Source organism: Eucyclogobius newberryi, unplaced genomic scaffold (assembly GCF_026437365.1).
Source record: "Eucyclogobius newberryi isolate DKJ021-1_F unplaced genomic scaffold, fEucNew1.0.hap1 SCAF_11, whole genome shotgun sequence".
Taxonomy (NCBI): domain Eukaryota; kingdom Metazoa; phylum Chordata; class Actinopteri; order Gobiiformes; family Gobiidae; genus Eucyclogobius; species Eucyclogobius newberryi.
This window is the reverse complement of record NW_027315735.1, coordinates 4,250,446-4,275,975: the sequence shown is the minus strand read 5'-3', so window position 1 is coordinate 4,275,975 and position 25,530 is coordinate 4,250,446. Positions and strand designations below refer to the sequence as shown.

At 42.5% G+C, this 25,530-nt stretch overlaps 1 protein-coding gene across 2 annotated transcripts in view; it reads left to right on the top strand.

Moving 5' to 3' along the window:
* The window catches only part of ankrd50 (ankyrin repeat domain 50), a 73,567-nt gene extending 49,458 nt beyond the window's left edge, over positions 1–24,109 (top strand). Inside the window, exons 3-4 of one of the 2 annotated variants that reach the window (XM_072435055.1) lie at positions 18,677–22,197; positions 22,512–24,109. In XM_072435055.1, coding sequence (XP_072291156.1) covers positions 18,677–22,194 — 3,518 coding nt within the window. In that variant the 3' untranslated portion in view covers positions 22,195–22,197; positions 22,512–24,109. Of the gene's footprint in view, positions 1–18,676; positions 22,198–22,505 lie in introns of both variants that reach the window. The other variant, XM_072435046.1, reaches the window with a different exon arrangement.
* Positions 24,110–25,530: the final 1,421 nt, after the last annotated feature.

Sequence of the window (25,530 nt, the reverse complement as noted above, 5' to 3'; positions counted from 1 at the left end):
TTTGGAGGTGCTGATTCTCATCCCAGCCGCTTCACACTCGGCTGCAAACCGTCCCAGTGCATGTTGCAGGTCCGGGTTTGATGGAGCCATCAGGACAACATCGTCTGCAAACAGCAGAGATGAGATCCTGTGGTCCCCAAACCGGACACCCTCCGACCCCTGACTGCGCCTAGAAATTCTGTCCATAAAAATTATGAACAGAACCGGTGACAAAGGGCAGCCCTGGCGGAGTCCAACATGCACTGGGAACAGGTCTGACTTACTGCCGGCAATGCGAACACAGCTCCTGCTCCGGTCATACAGGGACCGGACAGCCCTGAGCAAAGGGCCCCGGACCCCGTACTCCCGGAGCACCCCCCAAAGGACACCCCGAGGGACACGGTCGAAAGCCTTCTCCAGATCCACAAAGCACATGTGGACTGGTTGGGCAAACTCCCATGAACCCTCGAGCACCCGATGGAGGGTATAGAGCTGGTCCAGTGTTCCACGACCGGGACGAAAACCACTCTGCTCCTCCTGAATCCGAAGTTCGACTATCGGTCGGATTCTCCTCTCCAGTACCTTGGAATAGACCTTACCCGGGAGGCTGAGGAGTGTGATCCCTCTGTAGTTGGAACACACCCTCCGGTCCCCCTTCTTGAACAGAGGGACCACCACCCCGGTCTGCCAGTCCAGAGGCACGGTCCCCGAACGCCACGCGATGTTGCAGAGACGTGTCAACCAAGACAGTCCTACAACATCCAGATACTTTAGGTACTCAGGGCGGATCTCATCCACCCCCGGAGCCCTGCCACCGAGGAGTTTGCGAACAACCTCAGTGACTTCAGCTTGGGTGATGGATGAGCCAGCCACCGAGTCCCCGGTCTCCACTTCCTCTTCGGAAGACGTGACTGAGGGATTAAGGAGATCCTCAAAGTATTCCTTCCACCGTCCGACGACATCCCCAGTTGAGGTCAGCAGGCCTCCACCCGCACCGTAAACGGTGTTGGTGAGACACTGCTTCCCCCTCCTGAGGCGCCGGACGGTTTGCCAGAATTTCTTTGGTGCCGACCGATAGTCCTCCTCCATGGCCTCCCCGAACTCCTCCCAGGCCCGGGTTTTTGCCTCTGCGACAGCACGAGCCGCGGCTCGCTTGGCCTGCCGATACCCGTCGATGACCTCCGGAGACCTACAAGCCAGAGTGGCCTGATAGGCCTCCTTCTTCAGTCTGACGGCATCCCTTACTTCCGGTGTCCACCACCGGGTTCGGGGGTTGCCGCCACGACAGGCACCGGAGACCCTGCGACCACAGCTCCGAGCAGCCGCATCAACAATGGAGGCGGAGAACATGGTCCACTCGGACTCAATGTCCCCAACCTCCCCCGGGACATGGGAGAAGCTCTCCCGGAGGTGCGAGTTGAATACCCTACTGACAGAGGGCTCCACTAGACGTTCCCAACAGACCCTCACAATGCGCTTGGGTCTGCCAAGTCTGTCCGGCTTCCTCCTCTGCCAGCGGATCCAACTCACCACCAGGTGGTGATCGGTTGACAACTCTGCCCCTCTCTTCACCCGAGTGTCCAAGACACGCGGCCGGAGGTCTGATGACACGACAACAAAGTCGATCATTGACCTCCGGCCTAGGGTGTCCTGGTGCCATGTGCACTGATGGACACCCTTGTGCTTGAACATGGTGTTCGTTATGGACAATCCGTGGCTAGCACAGAAGTCCAATAACTGAACACCGCTCGGGTTCAGATCGGGGAAGCCGTTCTTCCCGATCACCCCTCTCCAGGTGTCACTGTCATTGCCCACGTGGGCGTTGAAGTCCCCCAGTAGAACAACGGAGTCCCCGGTCGGTGCACTGTCCAGTACCCCTCCCAAGGACTCCAAGAAGGCCGGGTACTCTGCACTGCTGTTCGGCCCGTAGGCCGCCACAACAGTGAGAGACCTGTCCCCCACCCGAAGGCGGAGGGACGCGACCCTCTCGTTCACCGGGGTAAACTCCAACACGTGGCGGCTGAGCTGAGGGGCTATCAGCAAGCCCACACCAGCCCGCCGCCTCTCCCCGCGGGCAACACCAGAGAAGTGGAGCGTCCAGCCCCTCTCGAGGAGATGGGTTCCAGAGCCCAAACTGTGCGTGGAGGTGAGGCCGACTATATCTAGTCGGTATCGCTCAACCTCCCGCACAAGCTCAGGCTCTTTCCCCCCCAGCGAGGTGACATTCCATGTCCCCAGAGTTAGTCTCTGTGTCTGGAGATCTGGTCGCCGAGGCCCCTGCCGTCGACTGCCGCCCAGATCTCTCTGCACCGGCCCCTTATGGATCCTCCTGCGGGTGGTGGGCCCACGGGAGGGCGGCCCCACGTCGCTCTTTCGGGCTGTGCCCGGCCGGGCCCCGTGGGGTAAGACCCGGCCACCAGGCGCTCGCCATGGAGCACCCATCCCAGACCTGGCTCCAGGATGGGGCCCCGGTGACGCCGATCCGGGCGACGTAAACGGCCTTGTTCGTGTCGTCGTAAGAGGCATCTTACCAATTTTTGTTTAACCACAGGCTTTCTGTTAAATAAGTCCAGATGACCAGAAATACTACGTTTTGCTGTTAGTTTGTCGTCTTAACCCTAATATCAAACATTTCTGAGTGAAACAGACTTGACCAAAAGGTGCTGGACCTGATAAAGATTTGGTCAAAGCTGTTTAATGCACCAAATGTGACTTTTTCAATGTTTATCTGTGTAAGTGTAAGTCTGGCACTCGATCAAACTTCTGCTTCAGCTGTTTCATTATGTGGCCTGTGGTGAAAAAAGGTTTGAACACCACTTTTCTAAAACGTACAAATAAATGTAACCAAAAGAATGGTCTAATCTTTAATCATTTGTCACAGCAATTTGTAATATAAAAATACTGTTAGCAGAGCGAGAGCAAAATAGCCCAACACATTTGATCAGTTTGGCTTGCATGAGTAATTTAACATAGGTGTGGACGCTTTTTCTGATTTATACCCCTTGGAAACTGATCCACCATATGTCAACGTTGTCTGGCAGATCCAATTTGTGCTCATATTGCCACGTAATGGCCTAAACCTGCTCCCAAGTCCACAGGTTTCCGTTGCCCCTTTGCTGAGTAAGTCTCCCCGACCCATCCCAGCTCCACTTTGCCATGAATAGATCTTTTTATGCACCACCTACAACGACAGAGCCTGATTTACCGCCGGTCATGACAACCCCCCCCCTTCCCACCTCTGAGAGCCTTTTGTCCCGGCAGCGCTGGTGGATCCAAGTGAGCCAGCCGCCGCCAAAGGTCACCCAAACTTTGAACATGTGTTTGCATGCTTTCTTTTGGTCCGGCGCTAGACCTCAGCACAGCGACCGCGAGCAGGCCTGGCCCGCTGACAACCACAACACCACCATAAAGCCGGACAGACAGTTTATTTCTTCTGCTGCGTGGACGGGAGACAGCGATGTCCTGCACTAAAAGACATTCTGTGGGTTCAATTAGACGGCTGCATGCAGAGATTTGTGGACACTACGGCAAAGTTTGGGAATAAACAGTGAAAGAAAACACTTCTGCACAAACAAAGTATAAAAAGACACTCTTTTTTTAACTGTGAAAAGATGTAATTGCAGCCTATTGTGACCACGCTGTTCATTGTCTGTCAGTGTGTTTACATGTGCACGGAAGAAGCAGGATTAACTGCACTTCTCTTTTACTACACACAGAAAACGTATTGTGTTGTGAAATACCATAACATTTTGAGTTTTTTTCTTTCAGCAAACTGAAATATTTAACAAATCTGAATAAATGCGTGGCCAGATTAATATAGCAAATCTTGCGTTACAAACGAGGCCTTGACACGTATATAATGTGTGTAGAGTTTGCTGTAGTTTCATGGTCAGATACTTACAATATCTTCATGTATTTTGGAATGGAACCAAACACAAACAAATATTGCTCTTTATGAATAAAATCACTTCTTCACACAAGTGCAATACTCTTCACCATCAATGGGAAGACACGCTAATGACATGCTAATGACATGCTAATTACAAAGAAGCTACGTTTTGGTCTAAAATAGTTTCTATATATAATTCATGAGCTTCATCGCACCTCTGTATTTACATGCAAGAATTGAGCAATAAAGTAACTAAATCAATCAAATCTATCTGTATATCACACTTAAAACCATACATTAAAGGCACCGCTCTAAAGTTATATTCTGACAGCAGAATGTCGTCTCATTCTCGCTCAAATAGATACTTTTACAAGATATCAGAAGTCATTTTTTCTAATTATTATTAGTTTGTTTAATGCACGTTTTTGTTGATGTTTGTTTAAAAAAAATATGAATACAAGTATACACAATACAAACATTTATTGCAAACATATTTTTTTCTATACATTTTGAAAGAGTAATATGTATATAAATTTGCTCATAATCCCAGTTAAAGTGAATGGCTTGAAACATGGTCAGAGAGGCAGTCTCACATCTTCTGGAAGACTGTTCCAAATTGAATATTTTTAATTAAAAATATCTATTTCTCGTCTCACTTTTATCTAACAGCGGATGAAATTGCACATCTCCTGAGAACACTTCCAACAAAGTGCTCCAAGTACAAGAGCGTAATGTGGGCCGCGTGCGCAGCATCATCCAGGGAATGTTGTCTATCGATCGCGCCCTCCACGACCTGCTAACATGTGCTAAACCTCTATATTCTATTAGCGTACACCCTGCTCTTTTAGCGCATCGGCTGATTTATTCCCATCTCCATGTATAGGATTTGTGTTTGTGAGGTGGATTGCTTCGCCCTCGTTCTGGATGCGCTGGAGGCCGTAATCCAGGCAGAGAACATTTAGCTGGTGCAGTCTGACGGTGCAGATTACAGGTGTCTGTGTGCTACACCTTGTGCTGCGGCGCGGTCACATGATGCTAACGTGCCTCTTTCATCGCCAGGTAATGCCCTTTGGTATGTGGCGTGCCCCCGGCTGCACTTTTATGGACTGGGTTTTCTTTTCCATGGCGAAGGCGAAACAGAGCAAGACTTGTCAGTTTTTAATGAATGGGTTTGTTAATGAAAAAGGGAAAATTGTGGAATTCCTGGCATTGTTTTGGATGGTACTGTTATTTCTGTTTAATTACACTAATGATAGTCGTCCCACAGGGTGTTCGAGCTCACCTCAAACATTACAGACATCCTAGATGTCTTATTTTTTTAGTCAGTGCTAATGTGTTCTTATACGTGAGTATTCAAGTTTAGAGATGATGAAAATCAGATCATTCACAGTTAAAGTCATATTTTCCATTTTGTAAATGTCCTTGCTTATTTCCGTTCAGTCCTCTACGTCAATTCCATGTGCCATGTTCATTTTTTGTTGCTGCAGCCAAAAGTACATTTCACATCAAACATATCCATCAATCATTTCCATTGTTGGGGTTTTATGTCCTAAATACAGATTAGATTAGTTTAGATTGAAAGGTTTTTGTGTGCTTGTATACAACTTTAGTAAAATATTGAATTGCAATTATTTGTGGACTCCTGCCAATAGGTGTGTATTCCAAAAAGAAAAAGCCCAAATCTATGCTAAATCATTTAAAAAAGGCATACATTATTATTTTCCCATTTCCATTACTTTGTGGCCTGCTAAAGAAAACGTATTAGCATTAGCATTAGCATTATTTTACATTTTTGAAACTTATAAAAGAGAAAACAAAGTGAGAGATTGCGGTCCAATAGGTCACAAAGAGTTAAATAATAGTTCCAATTTCATGATATAATCAGGGTTAATCATTAATATCCTTTGCACACAAACGATGTTAGTACAAGTTGCATAGTTGTCACTCCGAGTCCCACGTCCTGAGGTATATTTAGAGGTCTTTGGAATGACCTGCACTTGGATGCCAGGGAGGCAACTCTGCAGTTACCTCAGTCCTCCGGCTCCGCTCTGGAGCCTGGACACTCCCAGACTGTTCTGGCCCCGGCTCCTGAGACCAGATAAGGCTGGTTGAACTTGATGGCTAATAAAACGTGACTGACACAGTAAAGTCGGTACAGGTGAACAGAGTCACGGCGAGGTCAGCCAAGCGTCACGGCCAGGAGAAACATAAGTGAATTTGGCCATGTTCGGACAGGAACTTTGGTGAGCGGTCATCTGTGAGGCAGCGGGACAGACGCGGAGGAGGGCCACGCTATCTCTGCTTTTAAGAGTGGAGAATGAGAGCGTTTGTCATCTTGTACATCAGATACTGTAGACTTGATTCTGTTGTAAGTTATAATGTATGCGACAACATTTTGAGAGGAAAAATCTGGTACGTCCGCTTTATTTTGTGCAATGTGTTCTAGAGTAAAATGAAAAAAGCTGGAATACCCGATTTTCAAACTGCAAAACTATAAAGTACATAAAGTGATCCAACTCGTTTCTAGCGAAAACAAGTCCTGTTGGGGAACAACTTACAACTGCTCACACAGATCTGAAACTACAATCACAGCTCTGCCAAAGGCTCTTCCCGCTTTGCAAAAGAGAAACTTCATTATTAGATGCAGACAGTCGATTTACTCATCTATAATAATAAAGTCAAACTTCACAGTTTTAATGTTTTTCAAAAGCTGCTTTCTCGATATTGCAATATTTTCTGTCCATATAACAGCTGTAAATAAGAGTGTTAGTTTTATTAAGAGTGTAAGAGTTTTTTTATTATTATACTTCTGTACCTAATCTGTGTTGCAAAAGTATCTGTTATTATGTTAGACAGAATATCATGGGTTTTAGAAAGATGAAAAAGTAGTAGTATTGCCAGAGCAATTAACAATTTAAAACTAATTATTACATCTTTTGAATGGGGAAAAAGATGTTCTGTGACAGGATGCTGAAACCCTTGAATAGTACACTCAATTTAAAACCTGCTATTCACTATTTATTTGTCATAATAAATCATTATAAATAGTTATTTATTTAAGAGTGCAACTTCACTTTGGAATACATAGATATATTGGTATACAGGATGAGTTTGTCAGTATTACGTTTGGATTGTAATAACAGTTCTTTAAAGTCTAAAACAGAAAAGACATTGTGCTTTTATGTTTGGAGTACTGTTTTGATGGTACAAATTAAAAACTACAGCTTGAATCAAAGTCAGTCTCTACATTTCAGACTCATTTGTCAGTGTCCGTCGCATCGTTTCACATAGTTCTCAGATGTGGAAAATTGTCTGTGGTTATTGGAGACTCCTCTTTTTGGAATCATTTACTCCCCGGGCCTGTGCAGCTGTTCAGCTGCATGGTGCTCCTTGATATACTGTGACATCTCTGTTTGAGTCGCCGCGGTGCATTGTGGGACAGGCACAGATGTGGCCAGGTGCGGCGGCTCATGACTTAGGCTCTTGTCAGCGCTCTAATAAGCTCCTGTCTTTCAAAGAACACGAGTAAATCAGCTGCATTCACGGAAACACAATCATTTCAGCGTTTCACACACAGGTGCTTTTTGTTAGACACGATACTGCACTTAGAAATGAGCTTAGGATATTTGGTATTTCATGTTTTATTATTTAAGGCTGTTGTAATGCTGGCTTTGCTGTTGAACACTTGGACTGGGGGTTTGGAATGATGCAGATAGATGATTTGTAGAAGGTAATTTAAGTTATCTTTACTTAACTTGAACATTAACATTTCGGTGCACTTTCTTCTCTTTTTAAATACTGAATGTTCCTTTTTCACGCAGGTTTTTCAACTGTTTTGTTTTTCACTTTTATTCATATTTCAAGTATGTAACAGCCAATGTTTTGTTTTTAGTTAGGGGTTCTTTTTGCACTAAAATATATCCAAATCTTACCTTACCTTGAGCTGAGTATCTCCACAAACCTGACTCGTACGTGGCCCGCCTGCTTGTTTCCATGGAAATGTTCTTCCTGTAGCTGTGCTATTCCACAGTGCAGTATAAAACACATGTATCTGCTGCAGAATGTTCTGAAGGATGGTTTTAACTCTCTGTTTCCAGAGAATTATGCAGGTAACTTTACACTACTAAGTAATAATTGTATGACGCTGTATTTAAGTACATACTCTTACTTAAGTAGTGAACACCAGTACTTTTTCCACCTCCGCATCAGATTGTTGACAAAGAGTTACAGAGTAAAAGTTTGGTAAAAATCCGATAACACGAGAACATTCAACAGATGCAAACATTAAACATATTTAATTATGAAGACAAAAGGGTCAGTTTAGCAGGTCTTTTACACATGCAGAGCTTTTACACTGTTGCTGTTCTTCCCCTTCCCCCGTCTGTGTCGGTCCTTTTGAATCCAACAGGTCGAACTGGAAATGCAACACGGGGCATGTTCGGGCACCGCTCTCTTCTAACTCGCCTCGAGCTTGACATGAATTAATTCTTCAACTGTAATAATTTTAATGTCTCCCCTGGTGGTCGTTGGCAGCGCATTTCCGCATAGAAAAGTTACTGATCTAAACGTGTATTCTGTACTGTGAATACTCTGAATACTGTGAGGTTTGGCTCCTAGGCGTTCCTCATGCATCCATATTTTAGACAGAGGAAGTTGTGGCGAAGTGCTGCTAATCATTCAGACATTTTTAATTGGTTATCAGCATGAGTGCAGACCTGTGAGAAGCAGAAATGACAGAGACTTCGGGTGCAGCGGAGCGTTCAAATGAGTGCACGCTGTAAAGGCGGACAAGCATCTAAATTATCAAAGTTCTGCACAATTCTGGAAAATGTTGTAAAAATGTAAGAGTAAAGGTTCGGACCGGGTTGTTCATAGTGTGGGGTTTAGAACTCGTTAATTAGTTTAGTATTAGTTATGAAATTACCATTCATATTTTGTTCATGTATTATATTATTTGTATGTGTATTTGATTGAAAGTAGTCCAGCAGTCCATTGTATAGATAAGTACAACCAAGTGCAAAGCAAGTGGAATCACAGTCTTAGTGGAGGTCGTTGCCATGGCATCACCTTAGAAAAGTAAAGGGATTGGTGCTGGAGATGTGAAAATGTGAAAAACAGCAGGCGGCGCTAGCATCGCGGTAGCATTTAGCCCGCAGCTACCGTTAGCAATTTTGGACAATTACAATAACAGCAATTATGTGGGCCGTTCGACCACTTTATTCTTTTCAGTGTTTTTGCATTTGTATTTGGAACAGTTAATATATAATAAACTCTTTGCTCTTGTATCTCGTCGACATCAGATGAATGGATCGCTTCCCCCTCTGAGTCCGCTCTGGGCATTTCCTCAGATGTCGACAGTATCTTTAGTAAGTTGCAGTATAGTGGCAAATATAAATACATTTAAATAAGCACTGACTTCTAAAGGGACTTGTTTTGACGGCAGAAATGCTCTGAACAAATCTGGTAATGATTAATGGATGTAAAAACCGCACAGAAGATTTCTTTACAAAACCTGTGATGTTCAAAACAGATGTGAGTGTTTTCTGAGGCTCAGAGGGAGAGGACGTAACAAACAGGGCTCAAATCTGCATGAATGAAGCTAAATACAACTCCAGGTATGTTTTTGATGGGGAAAACGATATCAATTACACCATGCATTAATGTTTTGCTCATTTATGTATCATATTATTGAAAGTCCTGCAGTCGACCGTATTGTATTATCAGTTTAAGCAGTTTAATGGCAAAACTAAAGACAAAATACTTAACATTTTTGAAGGATGAGGATAACTTTGGATGAAAATAAAGACACAAAATGTTGGGAACCACTGCTCTCTGGCCTTGCGATATAATTTGTATGTTCTACCATCCACTTAATCTTTGCTTGTAAGCACTTGAAGCACTTGACTCGGCGTGACTGCAGCCCTGAGAGCCGAGTAATGAAACAACAGTGCTCAAGTGTTTGTCTGAGGTGAAATGACTGCTCGCTTTTTGGAGAGCTGTTATTTGCCGAGAGCTGGAGATGACTCTTGCGAACATACTCAGCGTTCATGTGTTTCGGGGGAGCGAGGAGGCGTGCAGCTGTCCAGCACACGTTTGCGAAGCTTCGACCGGAGCGGCTTCGGTTTCTGTTTTCCTTACGAATCCCGCGGCTTTCGTCCACGTCCTCGCTGTCCAAACCTCGAACCCGCCGAGCTCTCGAGGCCCTCTGACCCCTTGTTGTCGGAAAACACGCACGCCCCGTTTGTCATCTGAAATATTCATGGTGACGGCAAACAGTCACTCTTTTGTACACGGGTGCGCGTCTCCGGTGGCGAGTATCCAGTCGGGTAATGAGCAGCAGCTGGTGACGAGGCCCGTGCTCCGAGCTGCATCCCTCACACTGATGAATGTGTCGTTTGTTGCTTGTTTGCCATTTGCTTTTGTTCAGATACTCGACTGTCCACTGAAAAACCCTTCTGGCACTGACAATAGATTATGCTGCTGCCGCTGTTGTGTCCCATTCGGCGAAAATATATATATCTTGACTGCGATGTGCAAAGTGAACTGTTCTCGATGGCGTTGTTGACTTCTTGCAGTCTTTGTAGTGCTCCATTAGCAAAGCGCACAGTTTGTTCAGACCTGGTCATCAAAGTGGACTTGTGCACATGTCGGTGTTTACATGCATGAGAGAATCCAGCTCCGCGCTGCACAGCTTCTCACAGAGGATAATGACTTCGTGGTCGTCTTGAGGGGACTGAGACTCGTGTAAAGCAAGAGCCGGGAAACAGACCAGGCAATTTCACTACTTCAGTTGGACATGCAGACTTGGCCAGCTCAGAGTGGACATGACAGGTTAGGCTACTGTATATCATTTCAGATTTTACTAATTGAAATGGCCTTCTTTTTCGCAGTTTAACCATTTTTGAATTTGAGTTTATAATTGCTCTTCCTGGTTGGACGTGAGCAGCAGTAACTGTATAAACATGGGACAAAGCTCCTCTATAGGAAATAATAATCATGGTTTGACAAATTAATGAATTAAAACACTTTTTTATATTGTTAAATAAGTATTGCTTAAGTTGTCAAATGGTTGCATATAAATTATCCCTGCATTTTCAATGTAATGTTGTTTATTGACAAAAAATAAAGGGATTTTTTTTTTTTAGAACTCAGCACTAGTTTTATTTTTCAATTTTTGTCACTTGACTGATGTAAAACTATGGTACATATTTATCCCATGGACTATCCCACCAAACTAAGTGATAATTAGGGAAACCCTCAAACATGTCATATGTTAGTGATAAAAAGAAGAAAAAAGACACACAATCCAACTTTATATTAAACTGCACATCAAATACTGCACAAAATACTAATCATTTGTACACCAGATCTAAATGTTATTTTACAAACGCATTCATGAGTGCATATTTTGCAGCTGTTGCACTCTGCAGTCCTGTCCAGTGTCATAATGTTACGATGTATTTTACTGTATTCTCTTGGCTAGTCTTTCAATCCAAATGAGTATAAGCCAACGTTTTCTTTTGAAGCCAGCTTTTTAAACGAGTGCAAATGTCTGGTTCGTCCAGAAGTTACTGTAAATTGCCCTTGGAAAGTTATTGGGCACTTGTAGCCAATAGTTTATACTTCATTTACATGCTAAATAGGCATATTTTGGATTGATGAAGCCGTTTAGCTCCTGTATAGTCCAAAAAATGTTCTTCTTCCAATTTTACTCTTTGGACTTTGTTCCTTTGATTGCTGTTCAATATTCATGGCCAAGTGCATTCTTGTTTAGTGCCCAAATCCTCACTGGATGGAAGGCGTTACCCCGGGGTTTATTGGGGGCTTAATGGCACGAACAATGGCTCGACTTCCACGCTAGCAACCAAAAACTGTACCAACCAATGTCACTGCCATTGAAGTGGTAATTGTAGGTCATCTCCCTCCACGAGTGCTCACAGAAAGAGCCTTTTTAGCATGTTCTGACTCGAGTCCTCTGCTCCTGTCAGTTCCTTCTTTCGAACGTTCTATTGGGTTTTTACGAAGCTATTCTCCATTGAGACTGTGTTTTAGAGGCGCGACAGTCAAATCTTTTGTGTCCTCCTCCAGACTTTTCTCTATCTTCATAATTAGCGTGTCAAGCGAGCGTGGAATGCAGAAGACGACTGTTTATCATAAGCAGCTCTTCACAAGCACGCTTGTCTTTGCTCCACGGAGGAAAGCAAAAGGCAACTATCTACATAATTGGGCAGTTTTACGCACTGTGTCGCGCCGGCCGATGTGGGGGAAACATCAAGTAAATATACTGAGTGTCACACTCTGTTGCCGTTTGATTGTGTGTGAAAACTAACTGGTTACAAAAAGTCTGAGCAAAAACGTGAAAACTTTCTGTCAAAGGAACGATAGAGAAGGAGCCACTGCGTTGGATTCGATTGATTTGATATCACAAGATTAACCATTACATGATGTTATAATTATGCAGTAACAATTAACAGTTAAGCAAATGTATATTGGAAAATCTCTTTGATCCGTTAAGTCCCTTTCAGAGCCAAACATGAACACAGGGCGGAGCTTGGCAGGATTTTTAAACCTGAAGCATGAGCCTTGTTCCTTGTGCATCAAACAGAAACACACATGACACCAACATTCAACCAATCGTGCTTGAAAAAAGTCTCAATCAGTTAAAAAACTAGCAGAATTTCAATAAACATGTTTACAAACTATACGTTGAGAATGGTATTGTTAAAGTTGCACTGTGTAACTTTCCTCCATCGAGACGCTTGGAACATATTGGATCTCACTTGCTTTTAGTTAAGATAAGATATTCCTTTATTGTCCCACATGGGGAAATTTCATTGATGCAACGCAGGTAGATACAGAGGTAGATACAGAAGAACAGATCACTTATAGGAAGTTTGAAAAACACTCTCAGTAGAAGATCTCCTATAAACAAAAACTCCCATAGACAAAACCTCTATGTCTATGGGACATATTGTGCTGAATCCACTTTGATGAACAGTGTTTCCTTGTATAAAGTTATATTTTGATTGATTTCTGCATGTTTGAGTAATCCTGTATTGTCCTGCAACTGAAGCTCGAGTGCTCAGAAAATTCCCGTTTTCACCTACCCCCTATCCCCGCCCACATTTCTGTACTTATTGTGATTATTTTACGAATGACGGCGGCGTGTGATACATGTGGAATTCTAAAATGCCACAAGACCATGTGCTTGTTACGGGGAAACGTCACTATGAGGAGGCGGGGCTTATCGGTTCTGCAGTTTTGAACAGGAAGTCAATGGACCCGAGTCTGTTTTTAAGACATTTTAGATCAATCTGTGGTTTACAATGAAAAATAAATAAATAAATGATGATCTCCTTATGTTGTTCACTTTTAAGTACCTGAAAAACACCTTTAAACACCTAAGGGATAACTTTTACCTGGCAGAGCAGTTACATTTCCATGGAGACAAACAGCGAACACAGAAAGTTTTTATCATTTTTGGACAAATTTGACAAACAAAATTCCTGTACATTTCTGAATATATTTTACTATTGCACATTACAATAAATGATTGCAAATGTAACTTATTATTTAGCCAGGTTTAATATGGCGTTCAAGTTACATTGAAATAAGAACTAAGATAACTGGATTGAACGGATAAAGCTTTCTATAGAAAAGTGACTTCAAAACTGCATCCATGTTGTCTTATGTGAGGATTGGGCCCTCCCTCTACTGTAGTGCCCTGGTTCTTCCCCCTTAATGGCCTCTTCTGCTTTGTGCTGGTGGGTTTCCTGTCCCAGAAAGATTGGGTCCAGAAGGGGAATGTGCAGCTCAATGACGCGGGAAAGTCACATCACAAGCACAATGTCTGCCTTTTGTACCATTACCGTCTGGGGACTTTTCTTTCTTTCCTTTCACTCGATCATCACACATGAAGTTCATCAAGTTCCACCACAGTGATTAGGAAAAGTGTCATTGATTAGGAAAAGTGTCACGAGATAAGACTCGAAACGTTGACATTTCATAACAGGGGTCGATGGGTTTAGTGTAGTATTGTGAAAAGCGTGTTGTTGTCAATTCTGTTCTAACGACTCTTCAATCCCACTTCTCTATATGTTCAGTGTGTTCTTGGGCAAGACACTTAACCCTCTTAACTGCGAGTGAATGATGAATGGCTCCTTGATAAACGAGAAACCACTTTGGCTGCACAAACAAAATATATATTAATAATTGAATAAAATGTTGAAAAGGGTCCAAAAGACAAGGACAAATTATTGCAGCGTGTATTGGCTCCATAAAGTTATTTAAGGCGAGACACTACAGGCAAAACGTAACAAGATTATGATAGATTGTACAGGATTTGTCAATTAAAGTCTGTTTTAACATTGAAAAATTAGGCAAAAAGGTATTTTCTTTAAACACATTTTAGCCAGATCTAGTTTCCGAGACATTCAATTCCCTTTTTCTTTTTTAAATAACGTGTTTCTATTTTTTTTTTATCTCAAATGTCAATCTTACCTGATCAAAAACATTTATTACATGTTTAATTTCAAATGTATATCTCTAAATGTAAGCTTTTCACCTATTCTCCTGCTGTGTCACACCTTAAACATATTCTGCTGTTTTTATGCTTTAATAATAGAGAATTTACCCCTGAACTCAAATGAGTAGGAATCCAGCTCTGTACACTATAATCTGAAATCAACAGTCATGATGTGTGTGTAAAGTGCAGATGTCATAGCTCATGGCGCATAGGTTATAGGTCACATTATAGTTCATGGCGCGTAGGTCATGTCATAGGTCACGTTATATAGTATTTGGTTAAGTTCTTTGAAAAATGACCCAACATTCAACCACATCTTTTAATCCCAAAGTTACTGTCTCGTTCGCATGTCTCTGCTCGTGTGGGAACTGGATCCGGAGGTCACAAAGTTGCACCGGGGGGGGGCGGCCCACATGGAACAATGAGGAGCCGGGGTCATTGAGTTGTTGTTACGACCGGGGCCTTTTATACAGTGTGCATTAGAGTATAGCGATGCGCTGTAGTCTTTATGAGAGGGACTCTTTGCACAGCTGCCTCTCAAGTCGTGCACTAAACGACACCTGGGAAGATTCATTAAACGCAGACAAGATACGAAGTGGGGCCATCGTAGTAAATCCCCAACATTAACTGGTGGAATTGTTCTTCCATCTGCCTGGCATCCATGTTCCATCCACCCGGGGTTCGACTTAAGCCATGTGACCGTCCAGGGTTGTCAAGACTTGGCCACTGTTGCCTAGTTCACTGGCGATAACTCTCGTAAATCTGTTTTAAAGTACTAAAAACGAGTGTGTCCAAAACAAGCTAAAGGCTAGCAAGGTGTTTTGAGCATTTCTTTCCTTGTTCCGATAAGTAGTGGTGGAAAATTGTTCTTGATGTACCGGTAATGTAGATACTTTGTCAGTGGGTGAATGTTGTGAGTCTTCAAAAGTGTTAATAATTCTTTAAGCTGAAAAGAGTTTACCTGTAAAAGCAATGCAAGTATTTCTGTCCTGACACTTTTATTAAGACACAAAACCCTTTAAGCAGATTCTGTGTTGAGCACAAGGGGCCTGAAAACAAGCCTGCACCTAATCAAATGTTCACAATTTTAATGTTAAACCCGTCAAGCGTTCGGATTGGTTCACTCGTAAAAAGCTTCATTGAATTGAACATTTTTAAAGAGTGAATATCATCCACGTAGCTTCAGGGTCGTTCAGTAGACTTCACTAACAACAGATACTCTTTACTGTAAACATCTATGAGGTATTATGTTAGTTTAAGTGTTTAAGCTCCTCCTTTCAGACAGATAAGGTGTATAATGCAGTAAAGTCACTTACACATGTTTTGTTCAGCTGTTCTTTTACTGTGATTTCACTTATTACTCTTGGAACTGAAAATACCATCAATTAACATCTGTTCTTATTGACAGAGGCACTTGTTCTGTCGCCCAGAATCTGGAGCTAAGACACTCTACCATGGCTAATAAATGCTAATAAAATACAAAGTCTCTATCTCTATTTGTTAATTATGGGACAGTTTATGAGTAATAGTTTGAAATAATCACAATTTCTTGATTTTACTTTTTGCCACAGTCAAGTAGCCTTAATAAAACTTGACATTTTCTGGTAATAAATGTTAGAAGTTTAGGTAAAGTCTACAATATTTAGCATTTGTTTAGCACATTTAACGCACACACTTTCCAATGCTACAGCTGACTTACAGTAAAGCCACATTCTACTGACTTAAACAGAGTTGAAATGGCATAACCTACATTTGCTAAATATCACTTGCCGATGCGCATGACAACGGCTCAAACCTCGTTACTAAAGAGGAATGCTCCAGTAATCTTGTTTGGCGTTACATACAGTGCATAAAAGCAGAGAAAAGTGACCTGGTCCCTAATGTAGCACTCTAATGGAATTGAGCCTTCGGAAATCAAACCCTGGATATTTGAATGTGTCGGGGACTAAAGCTCAGCCCACAGCAAGAATCACATCAAGTTTAAACTAGATTTACATGTTTTTTAGGGATTTTTATGCATATTCGGCATTTATGAATGAAACATGATCATTCTATATGATTTAACTGTAATTTAACTAGTTATTTGTACTCATTTGTGTTGTAATTGTTTTTTCAGTTGGCTTTTACTCAAAAATAAAATGCATAGTGTGATGTCTTTGGGAACCAACCCTTGAACCTTGTTTTCCATGTAATTATTGTTATTAATTAAAGAGCTGATGAAGCGTTTAAGGTGATATTTCTTCATTTTTTGTGATTTATCACAGATATTTCACATTTGTCTAATAATTAAACCTCAACTAATATGTTTAAAGACTTGTTTTAACACATTGATTGAAATCTAGTTATCAGGGGGGGAAAGGTATATTCATTTTGTAAATACCGCACACTCTTAATAATAGTAATGGTAGAACAACATTTTAAAATCAATTGTTTTTGATCAACATAAGATTATCTAATGAAACAAATATAATGTTTTTTATTCCCGTTTTGGAGACAATCTTTGAGATTGCTTGACACTTACAATCGGCCCACTTTTCATCTTCTCTTTTGTGTTTAACGTGGAGCCCTCAAACAGGCATTACTGTGCGGGGCTGTGGAGGCGTATGATAAAGAAAGTCCCTCGGCAGCGTCTTCCTATGTTTACCTACATCTGTTGTCCAAACTGTCAGAGGCTGTTTGCACCCTCATCAGGGCCTGTTATCTGGTGTCCAGGTGCGGTCAGCAGCAGCAGCCTCCCTCAGCGGAATAGCATTTCACAGGCTTTCTTCTGCCCACATAAAGGCACCAACACAGCGCTGCCTCGGGCGACGAGCGCGAGCTATATTATGCGCCGGGAAACGTAATATATAATCAAAGCATTCACATGTAACTAGTGCATTAAAAGGTATGACAGATTTTGCAATATGAATTATAGCACCGTGCAAAAGTGCAGGTTTAAAGAATGTGGACAACTCTAAATTAGAAAGACTCACGATCGTGCAGTGGTAAAAGTGTTGTAGTTCTGGATTAGGGATGTCAGAAAAACTCATTTTAGTCTAAAACATCATGGATTTTACTGACGAGTACTGACACACTGGAATCCCTTAACTTTCTTTATTTTCCATTGTCGGAAACATTCCTTAGACATTTATTGCTAGCCTTATGCAAATAAACTCAATGAATGATAACATTGCAGTTCATTTGACATAAACAGCAAGAGAAAAAAGTACTTTACATTCAGGTTTACTATTTTTGCAGTGAAGATTGGATCGAAACTGCTTAATTTTGCCACTTCACAGTACTTCACAATATTCTCAGCTTTTTCTTTTGGTTCTTCCTAAAATAAATGTAAATAAACACCAACATTGTGAATTTAATAAACACAATTATTGATTAACCAAATAATCTGGACTGTATCTATTTAGCAGCTCTAAAATGCTTGATTCACACAAAATAAAGAGTATTTGCTTCTTTTACACGAGTAGTTAGAGAGTGGAGATGACCTCAATGACTTCTTTGAAAAATATACAATTTCACTAATAATGAGAGAGGCTGTCCCAGGAACCCTGAGAAATGTAAATCAAAGTATGCAAATATCTTCCCGTGCCCTTGGGTCGCAGACTACACAGAGATGAGTGTTTTCACATGGATGCTAGTCGCTGTCAGCCCATTAAAGAAACTCATTACTGACTTTTCCAATGCCCCCACAATTTAATACCAATCATTAGAACCCACTGTGATAATATATTTTCCAAGGTGATTTTCTAAAGTCACTGTGGAGATGTATCAGACCATTGATGAGATGCAGACAAAGAAATTAAGCCTCCCTTGGTATCCATTTGACTCTTATTTAGCTCGCAGTGAAGAATTACACCTGCTGAGGCTAATGACCTTTACAGTCAGTCAATGAGAATAATGAATGAACTTTTAATCAGATTCCTGCGTCGAAGGAAATGATTTTCCTCCACTCCAGGCGGATTATGTTAGTGTGAACCTTAGTCTACTGATAGCCTACAACACTTGCCATGTTTCTGCTCATCATTAAAGACTCACTAAGCTGCTCTGACTTTCGAAGCATTGTTTTGCTTGTAATTGTCTTGCACCTCTGGAATGTGAAGCTTATAAAACACAATTTTGAACTAGAAGATCTGTGGATGATCATACATCTATCTCCTTAGGTAGCTGAATAAAATTAGCTTTCTTAGTATTGCACTTTAATTTCAGCGTTTTATAATACTTTCATTCATTGAGTTTTGTTGATTTTCTTTCTTTTGCTAATACATTATTCTTTCTGTTTCCCGTAGGTTTCCGAAAAATCAGTCTTGATGATCTGCGCAAGGCCTATATTGTCAAAGATGTCCAGCAGTACATCCTCCACCGGCTGGACCAGGAGGAGGCCCTGAGGCAGCATCTCACCAAAGAGACGGCCGAAATGCTCAACCAGCTCCACATCAAAAGCAGTGGCTGTTTCCTGTACCTGGAGCGCGTCCTGGATGGAGTGGTGGAGAACTTTATCATGCTGCGCGAGATCCGTGACATCCCTGGCACGCTCAACGGCCTTTATTTGTGGCTCTGTCAGAGACTCTTTGTCAGAAAACAGTTTGCCAAAGTTCAGCCTATTCTTAATGTAATCCTGGCAACATGCCGGCCACTCACTGTCAAAGAACTGTATCATGCAGTCTGGACCAAAAACATGACACTAACAATGGAAGATTTTCAGAAAAAGATGGACATTTTAACCAAACTGTTGGTTGATGGATTTGGAAATACAAAAATACTTTTCCACTACAGTTTTGCGGAGTGGCTGCTGGATGTTAAGCACTGCACTCAGAAGTACCTGTGCAATGCAGCTGAGGGGCATCGGATGCTGGCCATGAGTTACACCTGCAGAGCCAAACAGCTGAAACCACTTGAAGTTCAGGAGTTTGCTTTACACCTTGTCAACTCTAACCTACAAATTGAACCTTTTAATCTGGCTCTTTGGATGGTTTGGAATGGAACCCCGGCTAAAGATGCCCTGTCTATCTCTATACCAAAAGAACAGGAGGTGCTGCAGCTTTTAGTCAAAGCAGGGGCTCATGTTAACAACGAGGATGACCACGCCTCATGCATTGTACAGCAGGCCCTGGAGAGAGAGGACTCTATACGGACTTTACTTGATAATGGGGCCTCAGTTAATCAGTATGACTCCAGTGGCAGAACTCTCTTGGCCAACGCTGCATACAGTGGAAATTTGGATGTGGTCAACTTGCTCATATCGAGAGGTGCAAACAAGGAGTTAGAAGACAACCACGGACAGACAGCACTTACTCTCGCTGCAAGGCAAGGTCACACAAAAGTTGTCAACTGCCTAATAGGGTGTGAGGCCAACATAAACCACACTGATCACGATGGATGGACGGCCCTCCGGTCTGCAGCCTGGGGTGGTCATTCAGAAGTTGTATCAGCTCTCCTTTACGCGGGTGCCAAAGTGAACTGTGCCGATGCTGATGGGCGAACAGCTCTGAGGGCAGCTGCTTGGGGAGGTCATGAAGACATAGTGTTGAACCTTCTCCAACATGGGGCAGAGGTCAACAAAGCGGACAATGAAGGAAGAACAGCTCTTATTGCGGCAGCTTACATGGGACACAGGGAGATTGTGGAGCATCTCCTGGACCATGGCGCTGAAGTGAACCATGAAGATGTAGATGGAAGGACGGCCCTCTCTGTGGCAGCCCTTTGCATCCCTGCGAGTAAAGGTCACGCTTCAGTAGTAAGCCTCCTGATCGAAAGGGGAGCAGAGGTTGACCACTGTGACAAAGACTGCATGACCCCTCTACTTGTGGCTGGCTATGAAGGACATGTGGATGTAGTGGATTTGCTTTTAGAAGGCGGCGCTGACGTGGACCATACCGACAACAATGGCCGCACCCCTCTGTTGGCTGCTGCCTCTATGGGCCATGCGTCTGTTGTCAACACATTACTGTTTTGGGGTGCCGCTGTTGACAGCATCGACAGTGAGGGAAGGACAGTCCTGAGTATTGCGTCTGCTCAGGGAAATGTGGAAGTAGTGCGGACTCTGCTGGACAGAGGTCTGGACGAGAATCACAGGGACGATGCAGGCTGGACACCACTGCACATGGCTTCCTTTGAAGGCCACAGACAGGTGTGTGATGCCCTAATTGAGCAAGGTGCTCGCTGCACAGAAGTTGATAATGATGGTCGAATACCATTAATATTATCTGCACAAGAGGGACATTATGATTGTGTTCAAATTCTTCTGGAAAACAAATCCCTTGTGGACCAGAGAGGATACGATGGGAGAAACTCTCTCAGGGTGGCAGCACTGGAGAGCCACAGGGACATAGTGGAGCTGCTGCTTAGCCACGTTGCTGATATAGACCATAAAGATGCAGATGGGCGCCCTACTCTCTACATACTGGCACTTGAAAATCAGCTAGCCATGGCAGAGTATTTTCTTGAAAATGGTGCCAATGTTGAATCTTGTGACACAGAGGGTAGAACCGCTCTCCACGTGTCCTGCTGGCAAGGGCATCTTGAAATGGTGCGACTGCTTATTAATTACCATGCTGATGTAAATGCTTGTGACAATGAAAAACGATCTGCCCTCCAGTCTGCTGCATGGCAAGGCCATACAAAAGTTGTGCAGTATCTGATAGAAAATGGCACTCGGGTAGACCACACATGTAACCAGGGAGCTACAGCACTGGGTATAGCTGCCCAAGAGGGTCATATTGATGTTGTTCAAATACTTCTGGAGAATGGGGCTGATCCAAACCATGCTGACCAGTTTGGGCGAACGGCAATGAGAGTGGCAGCTAAAGGAGGCCATGCAATGATCATTAAACTGCTAGAAAAATATGGAGCTTCAACATTGAATGGATGCAACCCCTCTCCTGTGCATACCATGGAAGAAAAAACATCATCTGTAACTGGTAAAATGCAGTCCCTCACCATAAAATCAAGCAGTTCAGGCAGCACAGGAGCTGGTGACATGCAGTCATCTGGCCGGTGTCTCCCCAATGGACCTGTCCATGCATTCAGTTCCCCATCTGAATCTCCAGACTCCACTGTTGACAGGCAGAAATCTTCCCTCTCTAATAACTCCCTAAAGAGCTCAAAAAACTCCTCCCTGAGAACTACATCCTCAACGGCCACAGCACAAACTGTGCCAATAGACAGTTTTCATGGAATGACTTTCACAGAACAGATCCAGCAGCACTCACTGCCTCGCAGTCGAAGTAGACAGTCTATTGTATCCCCTTCTTCTACAACTAAATCTATTGGCCAGCCGCCATCCTCCCCAGGCAGTGACTTTGACTGGTCACAGTTAAAACCAAGTCTAAATAAGGCCTCCAAAGGTAACAAAATTTCAGCTTCAAATGGCAAAACATCTCTCGGAGACAAAAAGAAAAACAAGAACAATGGATCAAGCCAAGTTCTGGAGTATGAGATGACTCAGTTCGATAAGCGAATAGCTCTCAATAAAACTGTTGCAAACATTGCAGTGAAGGATCCTCATTGTAAAATCGTGATTGGCAGCCCCCTTCAGCCAAACCAAGAGCAGTACTTCCTCCAACAGCAGAGCCTCGCGGAAAAGAGGAGAAACGGCATCCTGACCAACCCGAATTATCACTTACACGGTAATCAGGTTTTCCTGGGGAGGGTGTCAGTTCCCCGGAATGCTCAGAACAGAGGTCACCAGGATGTTCTGGACAACTATCCCATCGGAGAGACAGAGCTCAGCCTCAAACAGGCTCTTAAACTGCAGATAGACGGATCTGACCCTGGGTTCAACTACAAAAAAGAAACACCTTTATAGCTGGTAAGACACTCTTTCATACTCTTACTTTCTTCTTGATATTGTATAGTTTATTATCATGCTTTTTATTGTGTACATTCTTGATTAGAGGTCGACCGATATGGGATTTTCTTCACTAACTCTATATGCACTCACCGCAGGAACAAGCGCATGATCAATAATTGGCTTTGAGGAGAACATTTAGGCTAATGGCAGATATTGTTTTCAGGCAACAGGTGCATCGGTCGATCTCCATTCTTGATATAACCAAGCTAGCTTTTCTTGACTAGGAGACTTTACCAACTTTGCATTAACACAGGTGTTTCTTACAGTTTCAGATGTGGTGGATGTATTCATCGTGCAGACGTCATAGGGAATGTGCCAAAGCAACTGTTTTTCATTTGCATAAAAGTCCTACATTTGCGCTCATCATCGGGGGAGCTGGAGAAAACCCGTGGGGAAGACAATTGCTGCCTGAGGCTTATGTGAACTGATACTTCGATGTGCCTACATCTGTTACAGCCTTCTTCATATATCCACACAAATGCATAATTTTTATTTAATGTATTGATATTTAATGAATATTGTATGCACTTTTAAAAAGATGACAGTCATGTATTTGTTTTATCATGTTGTATCCATCCATATTTTGAGTAACTGATGAAACATACCAGTGCTTTATTATTTAAGGTCTTTCTGGCAACTCTTTATTTGACACTGACTGCGATGCACCGCTGAGTGCATCGTGACAAACAGATGACATAATAACTTATGTCCTGGTATGCTTTTGATAGTCGACCTTTCCTAGAGACCCCAAAACAATCTGTGTTAACCTTATCAGTGTGCTAAACTTGCAATGTGTTCATAGCTGTGGCAACATTCTTTAGGCAAGCATATTTATTATATTTTTTTTGGAAACAAGCCACTTTTGATGCATTTTAGGTTGCATTACGCTCAACCATGGTGCTGTGTTCAGAAGTTGCCTGCAGTTATTTTTAGACTCCCTATTTTGTTGGCTTTGTGTGTTATGAATTAATACGAGTATCTCAGAGGGAAGCTTCACTGAAACAAAAATTATTCATTTTGTCCCTGTGGGATTTTTATGAGTTGTGCATTTTTCTTTTTTTCTGTGTAAAAATATGTATTTAAATATCCAGAGTACCTTCTGCAAAAGTTTGGTGCTAAATGTAAGTAAAATTGGCAATTCAAAAATAACATTTGCAAGTTCTTTGTCGACTTTTCAGTTATTTTGGGTAATTCCTGCTGGATTTTCAGGAGGCATGACAAAAGAACGACTAAAAACAGCCCAAACCATAAAGACATGTCATGGTTTTCAACAGGCAGAGCTCCAAAGCCAAAGTTTGAACCAACAAACTCTGTCCAAGCTCCTTCCTTTGAGGAGCTGGATATTCGCTCAGCCGGACATAACCCTTTTGGGAGACGGAGGGTGGGAGGCTGCGAGAACTTCCACATCTGTTTCTCATGAAGTGTGTGGAGCTGTGCTAGCGTTTACAGGGCCGAGTCATATTTTTGCAGGCTTTTCATAATGTTAACAGCAAGCTATTTTTTGCCAAGTTCTGGGATTTTGGGGAGGGGAGCAAAAACGTCTATAGCATGCACAAACACTCGTAAGCCGTAGTGAAAGCTCTCAGCTCCAGCACGACAGCAGCTCAGAAGAATCATGAAGGGTCAACGGAAGGAAATCACGCCCGGAACTGGATCTAACCAGGAGAGAAAACATACTGCTTATGTCTTATGGAGATATCCTGTTTGTCTGATGTATCTGTCACCTTTGAGATGTCAGTGATTGGATTGTAAATAGCTTACCATGTACATTGAAGTCTCATCTTTAAAAAAAAAAATCCTGTATTATATGAAGTGGGATTTTCCGATGTATATTAAAGTGCTTAATAAACATATTTGCTTTACTGCTGGACGATTGTATTTTTATTAAATTACTCTACTAATAAAACCCCTACATGCAATAATTAACTGTGAGCTATGTGCATGATTACCAGAACATTATAAAAATAGCAAAGAAGGCACAATTTGGCTAGCATTGTAAGCTTTTAAATCATAAAATTAGGGTTACTCTGTCTGGAATGTTCCACAGTGCGGCATTAATATCTAATCCATCTCAACAACCTGTGTTTTTACAGCTAAAATACCTTGCATTCTAACTCACCCCTTGATAGATCTGACCTGTAACTTGGCCTGTGGGCGTTTCCGGCTCGTCTTCCTGGAGATAGATGCATTTAAAGACTTTGTACCTGTCTTAAAAAATGCAAAGAAAACGTACTAGCTCATTTTAAACCCTTTGCAGCAGTCCACATGTCTTACCCACTCACCTAATGCAACTCCTCGCTTCCATCACAGTGATGCTAACAGCAGCTAACGTGCTAGCAGCGCTCCTCCTGCTTCAGGACAATAAAACACTATAATCAGAGAGCGTATTGCCTCAGTTTGACCCAAACAGAAGTTTTTTACAATAAATACTGCGGCAAAGGAGATTTTACTTCATCACATGAAAAATTATACAGTCTTTAATGCCATACTGTGGATTATTCAAGGCTAAGGAAACAAGCAGAAAAGGTACGTAGTGCACCTTTACATTACTTAGGTAAATGTCTATTACAAGGCTATATTAAGAAAGTATTGTACCGTGAAGCAACAATGAGTCATATTACCTGTGTATTTGTGTCTGTAGCTGCCTTTGTGACAATGTGAAAATGCAGCTGAACCACAGGGCAATAATACCAGCATAAGAGTCGCTTCAGCGCTGACATCAAAACAAATGGATTAAAGTGGAGTGGAGGAAGACAAGTATTTACCACAGCTGCCCCCTTATTTGTTCAGCCAGTCCATGCGAGTCCAAAGAACAGAGATCAAGCGCTGAGATAGAGGTTAATGTCACACGAGGACACAGAGGGCTCAGTATTGTGTGAGCTGTTATGCAGAAAATTAGATCAAATATTCCTGATTGATCAGTTCACTGTGGTTGCATTCACGTCCTCGAATTTGATGTCATAATAGCTTTTGGAGATTCACTATTTTTGGCAAGAAAACATCCAAACTTACTGTATGATTATTTGGCTCCACAATATCATCTTATGTCTTCACATCTCTTCAATTGAGCACCACTCCCTGAAGCTATTGTGAGAAAGTATTTCCCTTTTGTTTATTTGTGTGGCAGCAGCATTGAACTTCAACGGTGCAACTCATTTTAACTGCCATGGGCCTATGTTGGTGACTAATGAAGTACCTGGGACAGAACAAGTCATTTGGTTTGAATAGGGCAATTCTCTCACGCTCATTGGACGTCCTCTGATAGTGTCTGGTCCCTGCAGTTCAGGCCCA